We start from the raw sequence: 15043 nt of genomic DNA on the forward strand, positions 1-15043 counted from the left end.
TAGAGCCTTGTAAAACTACAGGATGCGTTTGTACGAGCAATTTGGAAACACTGAATACCAGTCTCTATCCCTTTTTCAGTTTGTCCAAGAAAATCTGTTGTGGCTTAATATTTACCTTGTGACTCTTTCCCCCGGTCAAGTGTCCCAACCTGCTGTATCAACAATATTCAAATTGTATAGCAGAGAACACCCTACCACAGGAGACCAAAGCCCATACTCAGGGCAGACTCATTATGAGGTCCATTTTGAGACTTTCTGCACTTGTTTCAGTCTCCATCTGAGGATCAAGCAGCTCTGACATATTAAAATCAACCAACCTTACATACATAGAGGGACACACAGGAACACGCAAACCAGCAGCAGCAGGGCAGTAACTCAAGGCCAAAGGAAGAGGTTTATTTTTATCATGGGCAAAGGCGCCAAATCATGTTGGTATGATGGGGGCTATATAAATGCAAATTGTATTGGAGAGCTATTAGTCCTGGAAAAGGTTTGTATGTAAATGCCCCAAAGGACCACAGAGGAGCACTCGGCCAGTTCAGATTAGTGGGGTTTGTGGCAAATGTGCTGCAAAAGACAAAATAGAAAAATAGACAGAAAATGCAATTGCCTTGTGGTAAATCATGGTGAACAAGGTGAGAAGCTGAGTAATTGAATGACCAAGGTGTTCCTGTATGGTTTATTGTGAATGCAAGAGACATGTATTGAGGTCGGTTTCCCGTGTGCATGCGCAAGTGTTTGTATTTTATGGTCATTTTGCTCAGGATATTTTATTCTGTACCTGAGCGCAACACAATGTGGCCATAAGCCGCTCTGCGAAAGCATGAATGAGCAAAATGTTGAAGCTAAATGAAATACTGCTGCCTTGTTTACAGCCTTGAATCAGTTTGCCAATATGTCAAAAATGGATTTTGTGGTTGGCAATAGAGCACACTATATCGACTGAAGAAAGAATGGGTGATTATGACATGAACAAATCAAATATGGCAGGGGATGCCACACCATTCATGGAAAGTAGAGGATTTAGTTGGGCATAAGGCTGTGACAACACTAACGCAAGGCCGCCCTCTAGCTTTAACTAAAGAGACTCACAGGACAATGACACTTCTCAGTCATAAATCCACCACAAAAAATACAGAATTTTTATTCACAGTCAGTCCCTACAAACCCTTGCATTAAATGCACCACATTACAAAAAAAGTGCAAAACAGCAGTTTGAATAAAACTGCCATGATATATTATACATAGTATATACATTATATATAGGAAATACATTTCAAGGTATGCATTGACAGGTTAACGTGTGTAGAATTCACTGTACTGACAACTTCTACTTATAGAATGTTTTTAAACTGCCAGGTGAAGACAGAATGACAAAAGTGATTGATTAATACAAAAATAGTAACACATTCTGCCTTGTCCTGGACATAAAATGACTGAGTAAGTCATGTGTAAAGTGCAACTGCAATTCTTCACGGATCTTTTGCCTTCTGAATCATTTCTTCGGAAACGTTATATTTCTGCAAACCCATGTCATGCCATCCTGGAAAGAAGCAGACAATGCGGTTGGGCTGTGAAAATTAGTGAGGCGAAATTGATGTGAGCCGCAGCTTAAAAGCCATAGTCTACTGCTGATTTTCAGGGCTGTATGACATCCCTCTTTGGCAGCCTACTTATGAGGAGAGAAAGAAGGCTCCCCGATTTAGATAAACCAATGCAATTAGTCAGCAAATCCTACTCAGAGTGGATTGTTATTGCTAAGCCAGTTATCAATTTGATGATGTATATAATATGTTGCCAGGAAGGGGAGATAATGCTGTTTTAAGGACACTGTCTAACAGTGGCTGGTGATGACATTATCATAGGAGGCTGAACCATCTGAATGCATTTGATGGAGACTTAAAAACAAATCCTCTTTGGCCTTTAGAGAGATGATAACATGCTTAACTTCCGAATGTAATTTTGGCAATTTCATAAATATTATGTATAGTTTGTGCAAGGAGAATTATAATTAGATTATAATTCTGTGGATATGACAAACACCTAGAGTCAAAACAACTAAAAGTCAGATAACATGAACACAGATAAATCAGTGTATTGTAATCCTATTGTACATCCTGAGTTTCTTCTGAACTCAGTTTTGTTTATTGGTTCAGCATTTGCTGCTGCTTTTAAATTTCATCAAACCAATGAGCTGTTTAGGCAAAATAGAAACCATGTTCACTTCACTGTTTCAGGCAATGTCACAATGTAAATTTGAGTAAAGTAGTCAATGCCAATATTCTCTAAGATCTCACTTAGTTCGCCACTCTGCAGCCCACCCTGTTGCAACCCTTGCTGTGTATGCATGCTGCGTGTTTGCAGACTGTGTGTACTGTATTTACCTGCACTCCCTCCGCAGTGACTGCTGAGCAGGCCTGGACCTGCCACATGCGATCCCTGATAGTGTGCAGATTGAGACTCTCTGCCAGCTCAGACGCTGGGCAGGCTGTCATTAGATCCTGCTTGTTGGCAAAGATTAGCAGTGGAACAGCAGCAAGCTTTTCTTCCTCCAGCAACTCAGCCAGTTCCTAGACCCACACACGGATAGTCAGTAACATATATGTACTGGCTAAGTCAGAAAACTAAATAATATTAAAGTTTTGCTTTAATTGCACAGAACAGAAAACATGGTTATAATTAGTAATATATAAACTGTAATAGACATGTTGTGATCATCATCTGTAATCCATGATCAACTCAAATTGTTCTCTAGTAATTAGACATGGCCAGTATTCACACTAAAAATATTGCAAGAATTACTGCAGTTCTTTAAAGAAAATATAAATTGCATCTCACCAGACTTGTCTCTTCAAACCTTTTCCTGTCTGAGCTGTCAATCACATAGATCTGCAAATAACACAGCCAAAGATATTACCAAAATGTTTCAAAACTGTGTAACAAGCTGATTAAGTGCATCAAAGAGAACCTACCAGCACATCTGTGTTCTCAAAATAATTCCTCCAGTAGGGACGGATCTTTCGCTGACCTCCAATGTCCCAAACATTCAACTTGAAGCCAGATGATTGAATGCTCTTTATATTGAAGCCCTGTTAAAAGATAGTTGGATGCTTAATGTTTTCTTTAATACTTGCAGCAGGAGGATTAAAGCATGATCTGCTTGACTGGAAAATTAAAAAATGCATCTATATGAGGACATTTTGTGACAACAGTGAAAAGATTCCCCACAGTGTGAGACTGAGCCATTGGAAGTGTGTGAGTGTATACATATTTGTACTTGTGTGGGGGTGATGTGGCTGACATCTTCTGCCGCCAGCTGTTTTAGCAGAGTGGTCTTGCCAGAATTATCCAAGCCAAGCAACAGTAAGCGAACTTCCTGGTCAGGAGACTGCTTTAGCCTCCGAAGAATGGACAACAGGCCCTGTAGGTGGATCAGAGTACAAGCTAGAGGTGATGAGCTTTGGTTCCAAGACAACATATGATAGGGAAGCATTTTCTCACTATTTTGTTACATAAATGTGGCCTGAGCTGTGTCAGGTAAAAAAAAAAACATTTGTCAGAGGTCTGCATGGTGTCAGGGGTTGGCAGAGAAACCTTATGCAGCTTGTACAAGAGGTTTAACACTCACCTCACAGCAAGAATCATCTAGAGGGGGAGGATTTAGCTCTTTGTGGTTTGCAGTGAACTATACATGTAGCAGGCCAAAAGCTCTCATTGGCCCAGATTAGACATTAGCACAGTGAGTGGCTTGTGTCCAGAAATTGGTAAGGAAGGCTTTGGCTCAAGCAATTTACCTTGCAGTGTGTCACTGCACTGTGATCTTCAACATGTGCCAAATGTAGAAACAACAGATTTTCTATCAATAGGCATAAAGACAAAACTCACTTGTTTTCTATGGCTTTTTCTTAATTTAGTAACTTTGTAATTTGTGGTTTGTCTAATTCGTCATGTTGTTTTCATATATAGTTTGTGTCCATTTATTTCTCGTTTCTTTCTCATGTAAAGCTCTCTGTATCAACTGTTTTGAAATGTGCTATATAAGTAAAATGTACTTGCTTTCCTGCATTAAAAGAAAAACATGAATTGTTTGAGTGAATGATCCAAAAATTAGAACAAAACATGATTCTTCAAACTCTTCAACTCTTCACACAAGGTACAATTTACATGGTTATTTATTTGTCATTATACAGCACAAGGCTGCATAACGAAACAAAATTTGTAGTTGTACACACACAACATATAATTAAGTGTAAATAAAATACAGTAACATATAAAATAAAACAATATATAGGCCTACAGTTATTCATATCCATATATACATACAAGTAGCCTATCCATGGAAGTATACATTCACGGGCATGTAAAGTTAGCCAGCTGTAACTAACAGTTTTAACACACAGGTTATAAAACAGCATTCAATGAAAATATAAATTAAATATGTCATGTTAATTAAAGGCAGCCCTGGCTGTGAATCATGATAACTCACCATGTTTTCCTCAGATGTTGTTGTTGTGGCCCTTGCTCAGGCTGAGTGGATTAAAATATTTCTAACCATGCCTCTTGGGAGAACAGCTGTGAACTTTTGTTGCCAGGGAAACCGTGACGTCAGCGTAAACAACGTGACAGCTGGGCGTCTCTGACGCAAAAATGTAGGCTACCATGCAAATATATCAATAAAAATATATTATGAAGAATACCTTTCACTCATTATTTGCTGAAAATGTTTTACGGTTGAACTGATTTTTCTTTCTTCCTTTTAAAGCACTTTAATAAACTTACATCATTATAGTCTTCAGTGATAACATTAGTGATAAAAAGAAAACATTTTTATTATGAAAACATGAACAAGATTAGTTATGTTACTGTTTTTAAGTAGTTCTCTTCCGCACTGAACTTGAACGAACAAGGATTTAAGAATAATGTAAGGCTACAGTTGCGATAATGCTCTGCGTAAGAAGCAGCAGCAGCAGCAGCAGCAGCAGATTGACTGAACTTGAACTTATGTGAAATCATGTGTTTTCACTAGTTCACCTCCACACTCGCACACACAGTGCCCTCTAGAGTTCAGTAGCCCACTTTCATCTTACTACTAACGCTGGTGCTGTTTCACGGAACAACATAAACATGTCAGCCTGAACCAGCAACACCTGCTGTCACCACAACAGGTCGTCGATTCGACCGACTGCTATATGATTCCCGTCGCGTTAACGGCCGTCAACCCAGAAAGATGCCACAGAAAGCACTGGGATCCATTGTAGGTCTTCTTTGTACCGGGACTTGTCTGGTGCAGGTAAGCAGCTGCTAGCGCTGCCGCGGTCGGTTGATGGCTCCAGTCGAGGCCGCGGCTCCTGGGGTAGACGAAGGCCTTCTGCTGATCTTTTTGTCTCCTCCACAAAAGAAACTGGGCACGGTTCGCCTCTGTATTCCGTGGATGACGTCAGTTAGGCAAAGTTTTCATTCATATTTCGACAGCTAAGTCGCTAGAAGATCTGGGTTTTCAATCGAAAAGCTACACGGATGTGTTTTATTATCTCAATTATACGGTTTGAGTCAACGGTATCAAGATTAACGTTAGCCGTTGCTAAATGGTACCCGGCAAATGTACGTGTGTGTTCATTGTTGTGGATATTAAGCTAGCTGGACAGGGCAGGCAGCCCCAGTTTGTCCAGTTTGCCTCTCTGCGAACTTAACTTTAGTCAAAATAAGTTGAAAACGATATGAACCTTCGCAAGGGTAACTTACTTCAACAATGAACGTTAAGCATTTTATCTGCACATTTATTGACCTCTGTAACGGTACCGTTAGCCCCATTGTTTTATCAAGTTTCTACATGTTGCTTTCGAAACCTATTTACATCAACTTTCAATGTGTAGTAGTCATTAGTAATTGTAATACTGTACAGTTGGCCACATTTAGCAGTGGCTGCTGTCCTTGGCTCATTTTTAAATCAGATTTTATTTATTATTTATCTTTATGAATTTTTTTGCCTGTACAAATCTAGATGTCACAGTAACGGTGCTGAAAATTAGCCCAGAAATGTGCAAACACTTAAGTGACAAATGACAAAAACTAAATAGATCCTGGAAGCGGGTCATTCTACCAAGAGCTTGCTATGCAACTTGTGTTATTTAGTATTGACTCACTTTGTTTAACTTTACCTCTTGTGTGTACTTAAGGGGAAGGAGTTCTGTTTTGGTGTAAACAATGAGCAGTACCGCTGTGAGATGGGGTACTGCTGTGGAGAGACAGAATGCTGCACCTACTACTATGAGCTCTGGTGTAAGTGCTTATAGCATTTTTGTCTTTTTCAAATTCTTTATTGACATACTTACATTGTGTTTCTTTGTACCCCATTCCTATTGTCCATTTGATTCTCTATTTTGGAGACTTTTGGAGACTCTCAATATATATGTGTTGTGTCATCTTCATTTTGGTTTCACTTTAAAAAACAATATACTGAAAGTGAAAATAACTTTATTATGTTATTTGGAACCCAGTTCCCCCATTTGGCTTATTTAGTGTCAGGGAGAGCCTTGCTTACATTACATTTACCCCCCCCCCAATAGGGTTCTGGTTGGTATGGACCCTGATCATCATGCTTAGCTGTTGCTGTGCGTACCGACACCGAAGGGTTAAGATGCGTCTTCAGCAGGAGCAGCGTCAGCGTGAGATCAGCCTCATGGCCTACCAGGGAGCCTCCAGCTCCTTCATTACCCCTCCACCTCTCAATCTAAGTGAGTAGTCTTTGTGTTTGCTTCCAGAATTGAACAGTTATACTGTTTTGCTTTTGGTGCCAATTTCAGTTTTCTGTTACCATGCAATTCCACATTCTGTGTCATCTTGCAGCTTTATATGTAGGCTGTGTTTTTCTTCAAACCTTTGAGAGGAAGTGCCCACTCCATCAGATCGAGAGGTCGCTCTCAGATGGATATCTGCATGGGCTTACTGGGTGATTCAGTTTCTGTCGGGTCTGCCCTGAGATCTCCCGATTCAGTGCAGACTTGCTGCTCTGTACCAAGGCTGTTTGGTATAGAGCTAGCTTTAATCCTACTTATCAGACAAATTAAAGTCAGCCATCCTACAAGCTTCATGTTAGCATATTAGGTTGTATGCACAGTAGTATTCTTTTGGGCAGTGTTCAAACCTCTTGTTCATAGGCCAGGCTCCGCACATTTTAGATGTCTCTTTGTTTTTCTGTAAAGTGTACTGGGATCATGTTGTTGGTGATTTTACACTTTAAATAAACCTGACTTGACTTTGAACTGCTCTCTCCACCACAAAAGCACAACACAATGTCCATACTACAGCAACGAATCTCTCAATCTTTCTTACTCAGATCCATATGAGACCTGAACTCTCAGTGAAACAGCTGTTCTTCCCATTTCCTGTATGAAACAGCCCCCTTTTGTTGTGAGAGAGAGTCATAACCTTAGAATTGGAGGTGCTGATCCTCATCCCGATCTTGTCATACTCAGCTGCGGATTGCCTGAGAGTATATTGGAGATCAGGGTCTGACTTTGCCAGAAGGACAGCAGACGGCAGAGATGCCATCCTAATGTCAGTGGTCACTCTGGACCTTGGCTTAACTTGATATCATGTCCACTAATATCACACACAGGAGTTGGTACAAGGTGCACACTTGTTGGAGTATAAGGCACACAGCGGACATGCTTGACTTAATCTCAGGAATGTGAACACAACTCTGACTGTGAGCGTACACAGACAGTGACTCACACTGAGACCCTGGTATCATGTACTCTTTACAGCTCTTCCCACAGGATATCATGGGGAACGTAATAAGAAGCCATATCCAAATATTCAGGGTACATTTTGGCTTATGCCTTCCAACTCTACAGCTTAAAATGGTAACCCTGATGTATAAAATTACATGTTAAACCTCTTTTAAATTTGTGTTAAATTTATTTTCCCAAACTATATTCTAGTTTTCTACTCATGTCTAGTAGCGCTGTGTGTGAATTGCTATTTTGTGAAATAGACAAGAGAGGAATTTAAAACACTGTAATCATGTATGGGACTAGCGTTAACATAACATGCCACCATTCTAGAAAATGACTTAAAATCCCAGTGAGTGCTATCAGGGATGGTTAGATTAGGTTTGGACATATGGGAAAATTGATACTTAATAGTAGGCACCATAGACTGTAAAAGAAGTGGACGTAGTCATCGTGACGTCACCCGTTGGTTTGTTGACTGCCGTTTTGAAGCCTCGAGTTTGGCTGATAGGGCGCCAACAAATTGATCTTTTGCAACCAGTGGCACTTGACATGACCATATTTGGACGAGACGGTGGAGTTAGCTAGCTTGCTTAGCTAGGTGCGTCTGTAATTCATTCATTTTAACCGGGATGATAATTTTGTCTAGCGACCAACAGGCTTAAAACTAAATGTACTCACCAGAGAAAGTGAACAACCAACTCCTAATAAGCTTTTTCAACGGCGCCGGGTTAAATTTACAAAGTGGCGTGGGTACGTGTCACTCTAGTCTGATTGACAGGTCGCTACGATAACGACATGTCAATTACAGATAATCCTGCCCTGAAGCATACTCTGCCTTATGGTCTATTTTCTTCTAAATGGGACCATAATTTACTAAATGAACATCATTCTGTATTGAAGAAGAATTGCAACTAGCAATTGAGACCATAAACTCATTATGAAAGTGTTTACTGAGGTAATTATTCAGTTGAGAAGTAAGGTCATTTAGCCATTATTTCTAATGGAACCGGACTTCTTTTTGCAACCACAAGAGTCGACCCCTGCTGGCTGTTCAATAGAATGCAAGTTTAAGGGACTTCGCATTCGGCTCAGTTCTCTGACCGGAAGCGTCCTGCTTGGTAGGCACACACAAATGTAGCCCATTGTATTTTAGATGAACCCTTACTGCAGAGGTTGTACCACCTACATCCCTCTGTTCTACTTGTATAATGTCAGAGGTACCCAGCAAACTAATTGTTGCAGTTCTATATCGACTTAAGCTGCCTTTATTGGGATGATGGTTTGAAAGCTAATGCATTTTCATTTGCTGGCTCTCAGGGTTCTGGAACGACTGCAAGCTTCCTGACTATGAAGAGGTGGTAGGTCATCCCCCAACACCACCACCTCCTTACTCTGAAAACCCTCCTGAGACAACTCCAGCACTCCCTCCACAATTGAGCCAGCCAGACGCTGCTACGGTGCCACAACCACTGGCTGAGGCAGACCTGAGGGTGGACATTCAAGCCTCAGGCTCATCATCAGACCAGGAAGCAGCGTCCATGGCGATCCAAGCACAGTGTCTGGCAGAGGAGAACATGGAGGCTCCGTTGATGGCGGCAGAGGAGGAGGACGAGGAGCTCGTCACCCGGCGTCGCCATGTGACAGGTGACTCGGGGATTGAGGTGTGCGTTTGCCAGCTCGACATAGACGAGGGCTCGGGGCTTGAGGAGGAAAGCGACGAGGAGCACCAGATGTGCAAGGTGACGGATCGGGACTGCTGTTCTGGGCACCAGCAGCAGAACTTCAGACAAAAGGAGCGCACCTCTGACCTGCCCAGCCAGACTGCCAGCACCAGCACTGGAGACCACATGGTGTGATCCACTGCCTAACTAACCAGCCAAGTGTGGCTTTCTGCTTCACACAGGGTGATGCAAGACAGCAGTTGCCATCATCATCACCACAGGGACTGTCTGTGTTAATTCTTTGAACGAACACATAGGCACGATATTAAGATGATGATGATAGCTCCTGATTAGCAAAGATGAATAACACATTGTGTGGACAAACTCCTGGCTTTTTGTTTTTCTTTTGTTTTGCTTTTCCTTAGCGGAGAAACTAGCAAACATGTTGATGCTCCATTTGATATGTTTTTTTCTTGACGTTAAGTGAAAGATCGTCATTGGGTAGTGAGAAGGCAGCAGCTGATTGTGACTAAAACCAGAATTGACTATTTCCCTTGCCTCCTACCTTCTCTTTGAGCACTGCCGTCATGTTTCTGATTCTGTCCCGCCACTGTTCCTGGTCAGAACATTTCCGACCATCCTTCCATCTAATATTTTATCTTCGGTGGGATGGTCAGCTAGGTGCATACCAAAATTTCTCCCCTTTTTCCGCTATGACTAAGCAAGAGGAGTCAAAAAACAAACCTCCTGAATACTTAGGATGAAACTGGATGAATGGACAAGCACAAACAATTTGTTTTCCCCAAAGCTGCGTGTGCGAGAGAATTTGTGCATGTGCTGTGGAATCTAGGGCACAGCTGCATGGTGATGTCAGCTCTGAGGTCATGGTGTGAAGTCTGTGGGACCTTTTGCATCTAGAGTGGGGGGCACACCCATAAATAGAAGAGAGACAAGAAGGAGTTTAGTTTGTTGTTTGGTGTCTAGGATTTAAATGTCATACCCCTTGCCCCCTGCCCTTTTATTCCTTTTTGATATCCATATTGTGGTCTCCACTGCTCGGTGGTCACCAATTAGCATGACTGTAGGTAAGGAGTGAAAAACGTTTAATGATTTATTGATTGTGTGCATTGTGTGGATCTCCCCACTTTGGTTTTTTGAATGCATTCAATTTATAGTAATAGTTGAGAGGGCTTTGCCACCAAATTTAAAAAGCCCTGTGGTGGCTCTGTGTGTTTAATTTACTGTGTTATATCAGAATGATTAGTGGCAGCATTTAGCTCATTCTTCACGAAAATATATTTAGTTTTGGATGTTCATAACGAAAGATATACTTGCTTTTGTTTTTTGTTGTTGTTTTTGTCATTTCATAACCAGCTATGCTTAAAATGCCACAGGTGTCACCATTAATTGCAACAAAGCTCCTAGCAGGGGGCTGCTAGAGTGTGGAGTAGTGAGTGGATGTTATAGTGAGGTAGGGAAAGGTTGAGTCGTGTGTGTGTGTGTATATACATCTTTAGTGCTGTAGCATCTGGTTGAAATACTTACTGAGGTTGATTAACTATTAAAGGCACTGGTATTTTGCATGAGGCATGGGTTTCTGTGTTTATATTTGAGTTCATTAGCATTTTCTAGCAGCTGTGCTACTTGCATTAGTCATCTCTTTTACTAAACGAGTTGCTACACAGCCCAGATGTTGCGGTGAAGAAATGGACTGATGCTTAAGTTAATGTGCCCTGGCCTGGAACCTAGTTTTATTGTGTTGTTATGACTGTGTGAGCCATGCTATGCTATTATACAGTGCTAGTAGCTCGTTAGCTTGTGCTGTCTCGATTCTCTGTGGCCCCTGTAGCTCTTGGCAGTTTGAGGGGTGTGCAGTGGTATTTTCCATTGGCAGCAGAGTGGGTGGGTACATTATCAAGTTAAGGTGGATGCAGGCTCTGCTCTGCGGTCTAGTCAGTGTCGGCACCGGTGCAGAATCTATTGTGATTAACTGCATGCTTCTCTGCATGTCATGTTCCTTGCCCTATCTATATACTGTACAGTATGTATTCAAAGCATAGCAGTCAAACGAGGTGTTGTCAGATGGGAAAACCACTGCATACCAGAATTATTTGTTGCAAGAGAAATGTTTCTGCAGGAGAAGCAGTAACTGACAAGTCAGCAAATGTTTCATTGAGAATTTTGGTTGGAACAATGTTGAACAAACTTTTAATTTGTCTGCTTTGAGACTGTGTGTCAAAATGGGCACAGTGTAAAGACTCAGGTCAGTCATTTTGCTTCACACAAGCACACATGCTCACAAAGTACTGCTCATAATTGGCCTGGATCATTATCATGATGTGAAACTCTGTGGTGCAATATTCTGGTCTAGATAAATCCATAAACTTGCATTTCTTACGCAAGAGACTCCAAACGTGTTTTTTAAATATAGCGAACATTACTTGCTTTCCCGATATATTTTTTCAGGCATTTAAATACATTGGTATGTCTCTTTTCTGTCAGCACTGATTGAACTCTGACAAGAACATATTTAAGGAATTCTTTGCCTCTTTATAAGACATGACACTGGGTTCAGCACATAAATGTGTATAATTTTTGGACTTACGCAGCTCAGTAGGGTTTCGGCCTTCCTCCAACTAGTGGCAGCCCAGAGCTCCAGTACTGGCTGCAGTTCTGTTTTATTGTGTCTGTGATTCACCATTTGAGCAATGCTACGTAGTGTTGTGGTTAATCTTGCAAAATGATACAAGCAGGCCAGTGTACCCAACAATATAGAGTGAAACAAAATGAACACACAGCTGCCAGACCTAAATTGAAATATTTTGTTTTAATGTTCATTAAATAGGCGTACTCTAACATGCTGTTAGATAGTTTTACAGCAGTGGGGGAAAGCTTTGCAGTCTTTGTGTTGCGTAGTGGAGCAGGTGTTTAAATATGAAGCCAAACTAACATGACAATGACCTTTTAAGAGGAGCTGTTGCACTGTGACTGCACACCCATCAGCAGAAGTCACCTAAGCTGCCTTGCTGCATCTCTAGAGAGTAAATGATAATGGAGCTACACAATAAAATACCGCCTCTATGTGCTACTGCCTTACTAGAGTAGATGTTGATAAGTGGTTTTGTTCTGTCTTTCTTTGGAATGGTAATATTTGTGTTGTTCCAGAGGAATGCTTTCATATCAATAGAAAACTGCATCTGAGCTTGTTCTGAGAAAGTGCGCCTACTTTGTGAGAAGAGGATGTGGTTTATATAAAAAAAAAAGAAAAGTAAAGCCACAAGATTTAAACTCACATGTTTTATAGTTTTACTTACGGTTTTGTATCTGAGGGGTGGATGTATTGAATTTTAAGTACTGTGTGTCTAGTTAGTTGTGGCACTGATGGAATTTGTCAAGACCAGATTTTGAGTTTGTGTTCATTCTGTTTTTGTTTCCGCGAATCTGGTCGCAATTAGGTTGTGATGTTAACTGACTTGAAAGCATGAGGAAAACAAGTAAAAAAACGGTCATTTTTGTTTTCTAGGGCTTTGTTGTGATTTGTGGTTTGTGTTTGGAGGACAAAAAAATGTATTCCAACGGGAGATTATTTGTGTTTATATATGTAGACAAAAAAAATCGGGGAGCGTGGTGAGGAATGAGGGATGGATAGGGGTTCTTTTGTGCATGAGTAAACTTGAGGTCCATAGTTTTTTCAGCTACTATGCCTCCCTGGTTTTCACATGCTTATGGAGTTTAAGGGCTATATCGGTCATCAGTTGTGGACAAACATCCATCCATCTGTTTTAGTGAGTATTTTGTCCGCTCTATGCTGTTCATTTAAAGCCACAGTTGCCGAGATCCACTATCTGAACATGGTCAGTGTTTGGATGTGGATGTCCTTTTTTTAATGTTGTGGTGGAGCTAACAATAGCTGATTGTTTATGACTCTGTATGCTCGTTTTATAGGCTTTAACTTTGCATTTTTTTTTGTCATCCATCCTCAACAGAGGTGCGTGATGTGACCCCCCCCCCCCCCCCCCCCCAACTGATTTTTTGTCATGTAATTAGCTGCATGTGTGGTTGTGACGGGAGTATTTGCTTCGTTGGCTCTTCTGTGGACCGTGACTTCACCCTCCACCAAGCCCTGTCTTGCTTAACAAACTGTAGCCAACGCAGTAGCCGTTTGTTCCTCTCAGCTGCACCTCTCCAAACATGGACCCTTGGAAACGGGAGGGCACATCCACACATGCAATAGTGTCAACGGAATAATCAACCAAAGTCGCTGCCATCTCCATGCCACACAGACCATCGCTGTTTTCACCGGTGTGTGTGTGTGTGTGTGTGTGTGTGTGTGTGTGTGTGTGTGTGTGTGTGTGTGTGTGGTTTCCCACGGCGATGGTCTGTTTGGTTTCCCACTCTCAGGGTTGTCTTTAACGTGTAGTGCTCAAAGTTTTAAATTAACACATTTTTTGACCCACCAGTCTCATAAAGCCAAAGCAGTTGTTTCGTGATAATTGTCTCCCCCTTGTTTCTGCATCACGCACCTCTGTAGTGTATTGAAATTTACTCAACTAGGCTATGCAAAAACCATAAACCTACTGTTATATGCTGCGACCCCTTTCTCACTTTCTCTGTCTTTCGTCTGTGAGCACCAGTAAAAGCAATATAACACTCGGTACGTGTGGCACTGCACTGTACTGTAATTTACTTTGGTTGGTCTGTTGATATGTATTTGTTAAAGAAAAGTGTGTGGGGGGGGTGTACATTAATGTGGTGAGCATGTATGCTTCGGTGTCAGGGGCTTGAGTTAAAAAGCCATTCGAGTTTATATATTCTTTTTTTGGTGATTTCCTGCCTGCCTCCTCAACCACTAATATTTCTTCTCCTGACTTATGGATAAACCACATTATTAAGATGTGTTAGTCGAAGGAAAAAGTTGAATATATTGTTTTTTGTTGGATTAATTCGTATTTGGTATCTTTGGTCTGCCATTTTCCTAACCCTCATTTTTGTTGCACTAAGTGGATACGTTGGTTCTTTTCAGTTTAAGCAGCAGCTTTTTTCTTTTTCCATCATGATGAATTTTCACTGACTGAATAATTAACTGTTGCCTTAAATCCTCAGTTATTACACCATCAATTTCAACATTTTTATATATTATACATATGAAAGACCTCAACATGGAACACAGTCAGTTTACATTAGACATTTGAGGCTGATACAGGACCACTCAACACTCTGAACTTGTCAGCTTGTAAGCTGTACTTTTTCTCAACCACAGATGATAACAAACTGCCGTGGTTGAGCTTTGTGGTTTTTAAAATTTTTTTATTTTGTTTAGCCAAAATGAGAAACATCCTAGTTTGAGAAGGAAGCAGGCATCTATCTATATACACCGATCAGATCTTTCTACATTTTTCCCTAATAACTTTAAACACGCCAAAATGAGAAAGGTGGAAAAAGAGGACAAAGCTAATTAAAGCACTGAATGATAGACAATAGAAAAATGTTTTGGTAAGAAGTCTGCTGTGTACTCGTTGGGTCATCATTTGTATTTTATTTTTTTAATAAAACAAACATTGGCACTCAACTGACTGACTCTTGCCACTTCTTTGACTTAAAATACTTTGATTTCTTCCGTTTAACCTCAGGGAGCCTTTTGCAGGA

At 41.0% G+C, this 15043-nt stretch overlaps 2 protein-coding genes across 2 annotated transcripts; one reads left to right on the forward strand and one right to left on the reverse strand.

Annotated features, from left to right (window-relative positions):
* Positions 1 to 1119: 1119 nt before the first annotated feature.
* LOC119914819 (ADP-ribosylation factor-like protein 3) lies at positions 1120 to 4918 on the reverse strand. The gene is made up of 6 exons (XM_038734350.1): positions 4487 to 4918; positions 3278 to 3421; positions 2973 to 3089; positions 2839 to 2889; positions 2385 to 2570; positions 1120 to 1543 (listed from the first exon to the last, which is right to left on the reverse strand). The coding sequence occupies exons 1-6, from the start codon at positions 4487 to 4489 to the stop codon at positions 1496 to 1498; spliced, it is 549 nt and encodes a 182-aa protein (XP_038590278.1). The 5' UTR covers positions 4490 to 4918; the 3' UTR covers positions 1120 to 1495.
* Positions 4919 to 5077: 159 nt separating this feature from the next.
* wbp1 (WW domain binding protein 1) lies at positions 5078 to 14937 on the forward strand. Its single transcript, XM_038734349.1, has 4 exons — positions 5078 to 5290; positions 6177 to 6279; positions 6567 to 6734; positions 9054 to 14937. Exons 1-4 carry the CDS (start codon positions 5228 to 5230, stop codon positions 9590 to 9592), a joined length of 873 nt encoding a protein of 290 aa, XP_038590277.1. The 5' UTR covers positions 5078 to 5227; the 3' UTR covers positions 9593 to 14937.
* Positions 14938 to 15043: the final 106 nt, after the last annotated feature.

This window comes from Micropterus salmoides, unplaced genomic scaffold (assembly GCF_014851395.1).
Source record: "Micropterus salmoides isolate LMB-PRFRI ecotype aquatic unplaced genomic scaffold, ASM1485139v1 Ms_hic_scaffold_20, whole genome shotgun sequence".
Lineage (NCBI taxonomy): Eukaryota > Metazoa > Chordata > Actinopteri > Centrarchiformes > Centrarchidae > Micropterus > Micropterus salmoides.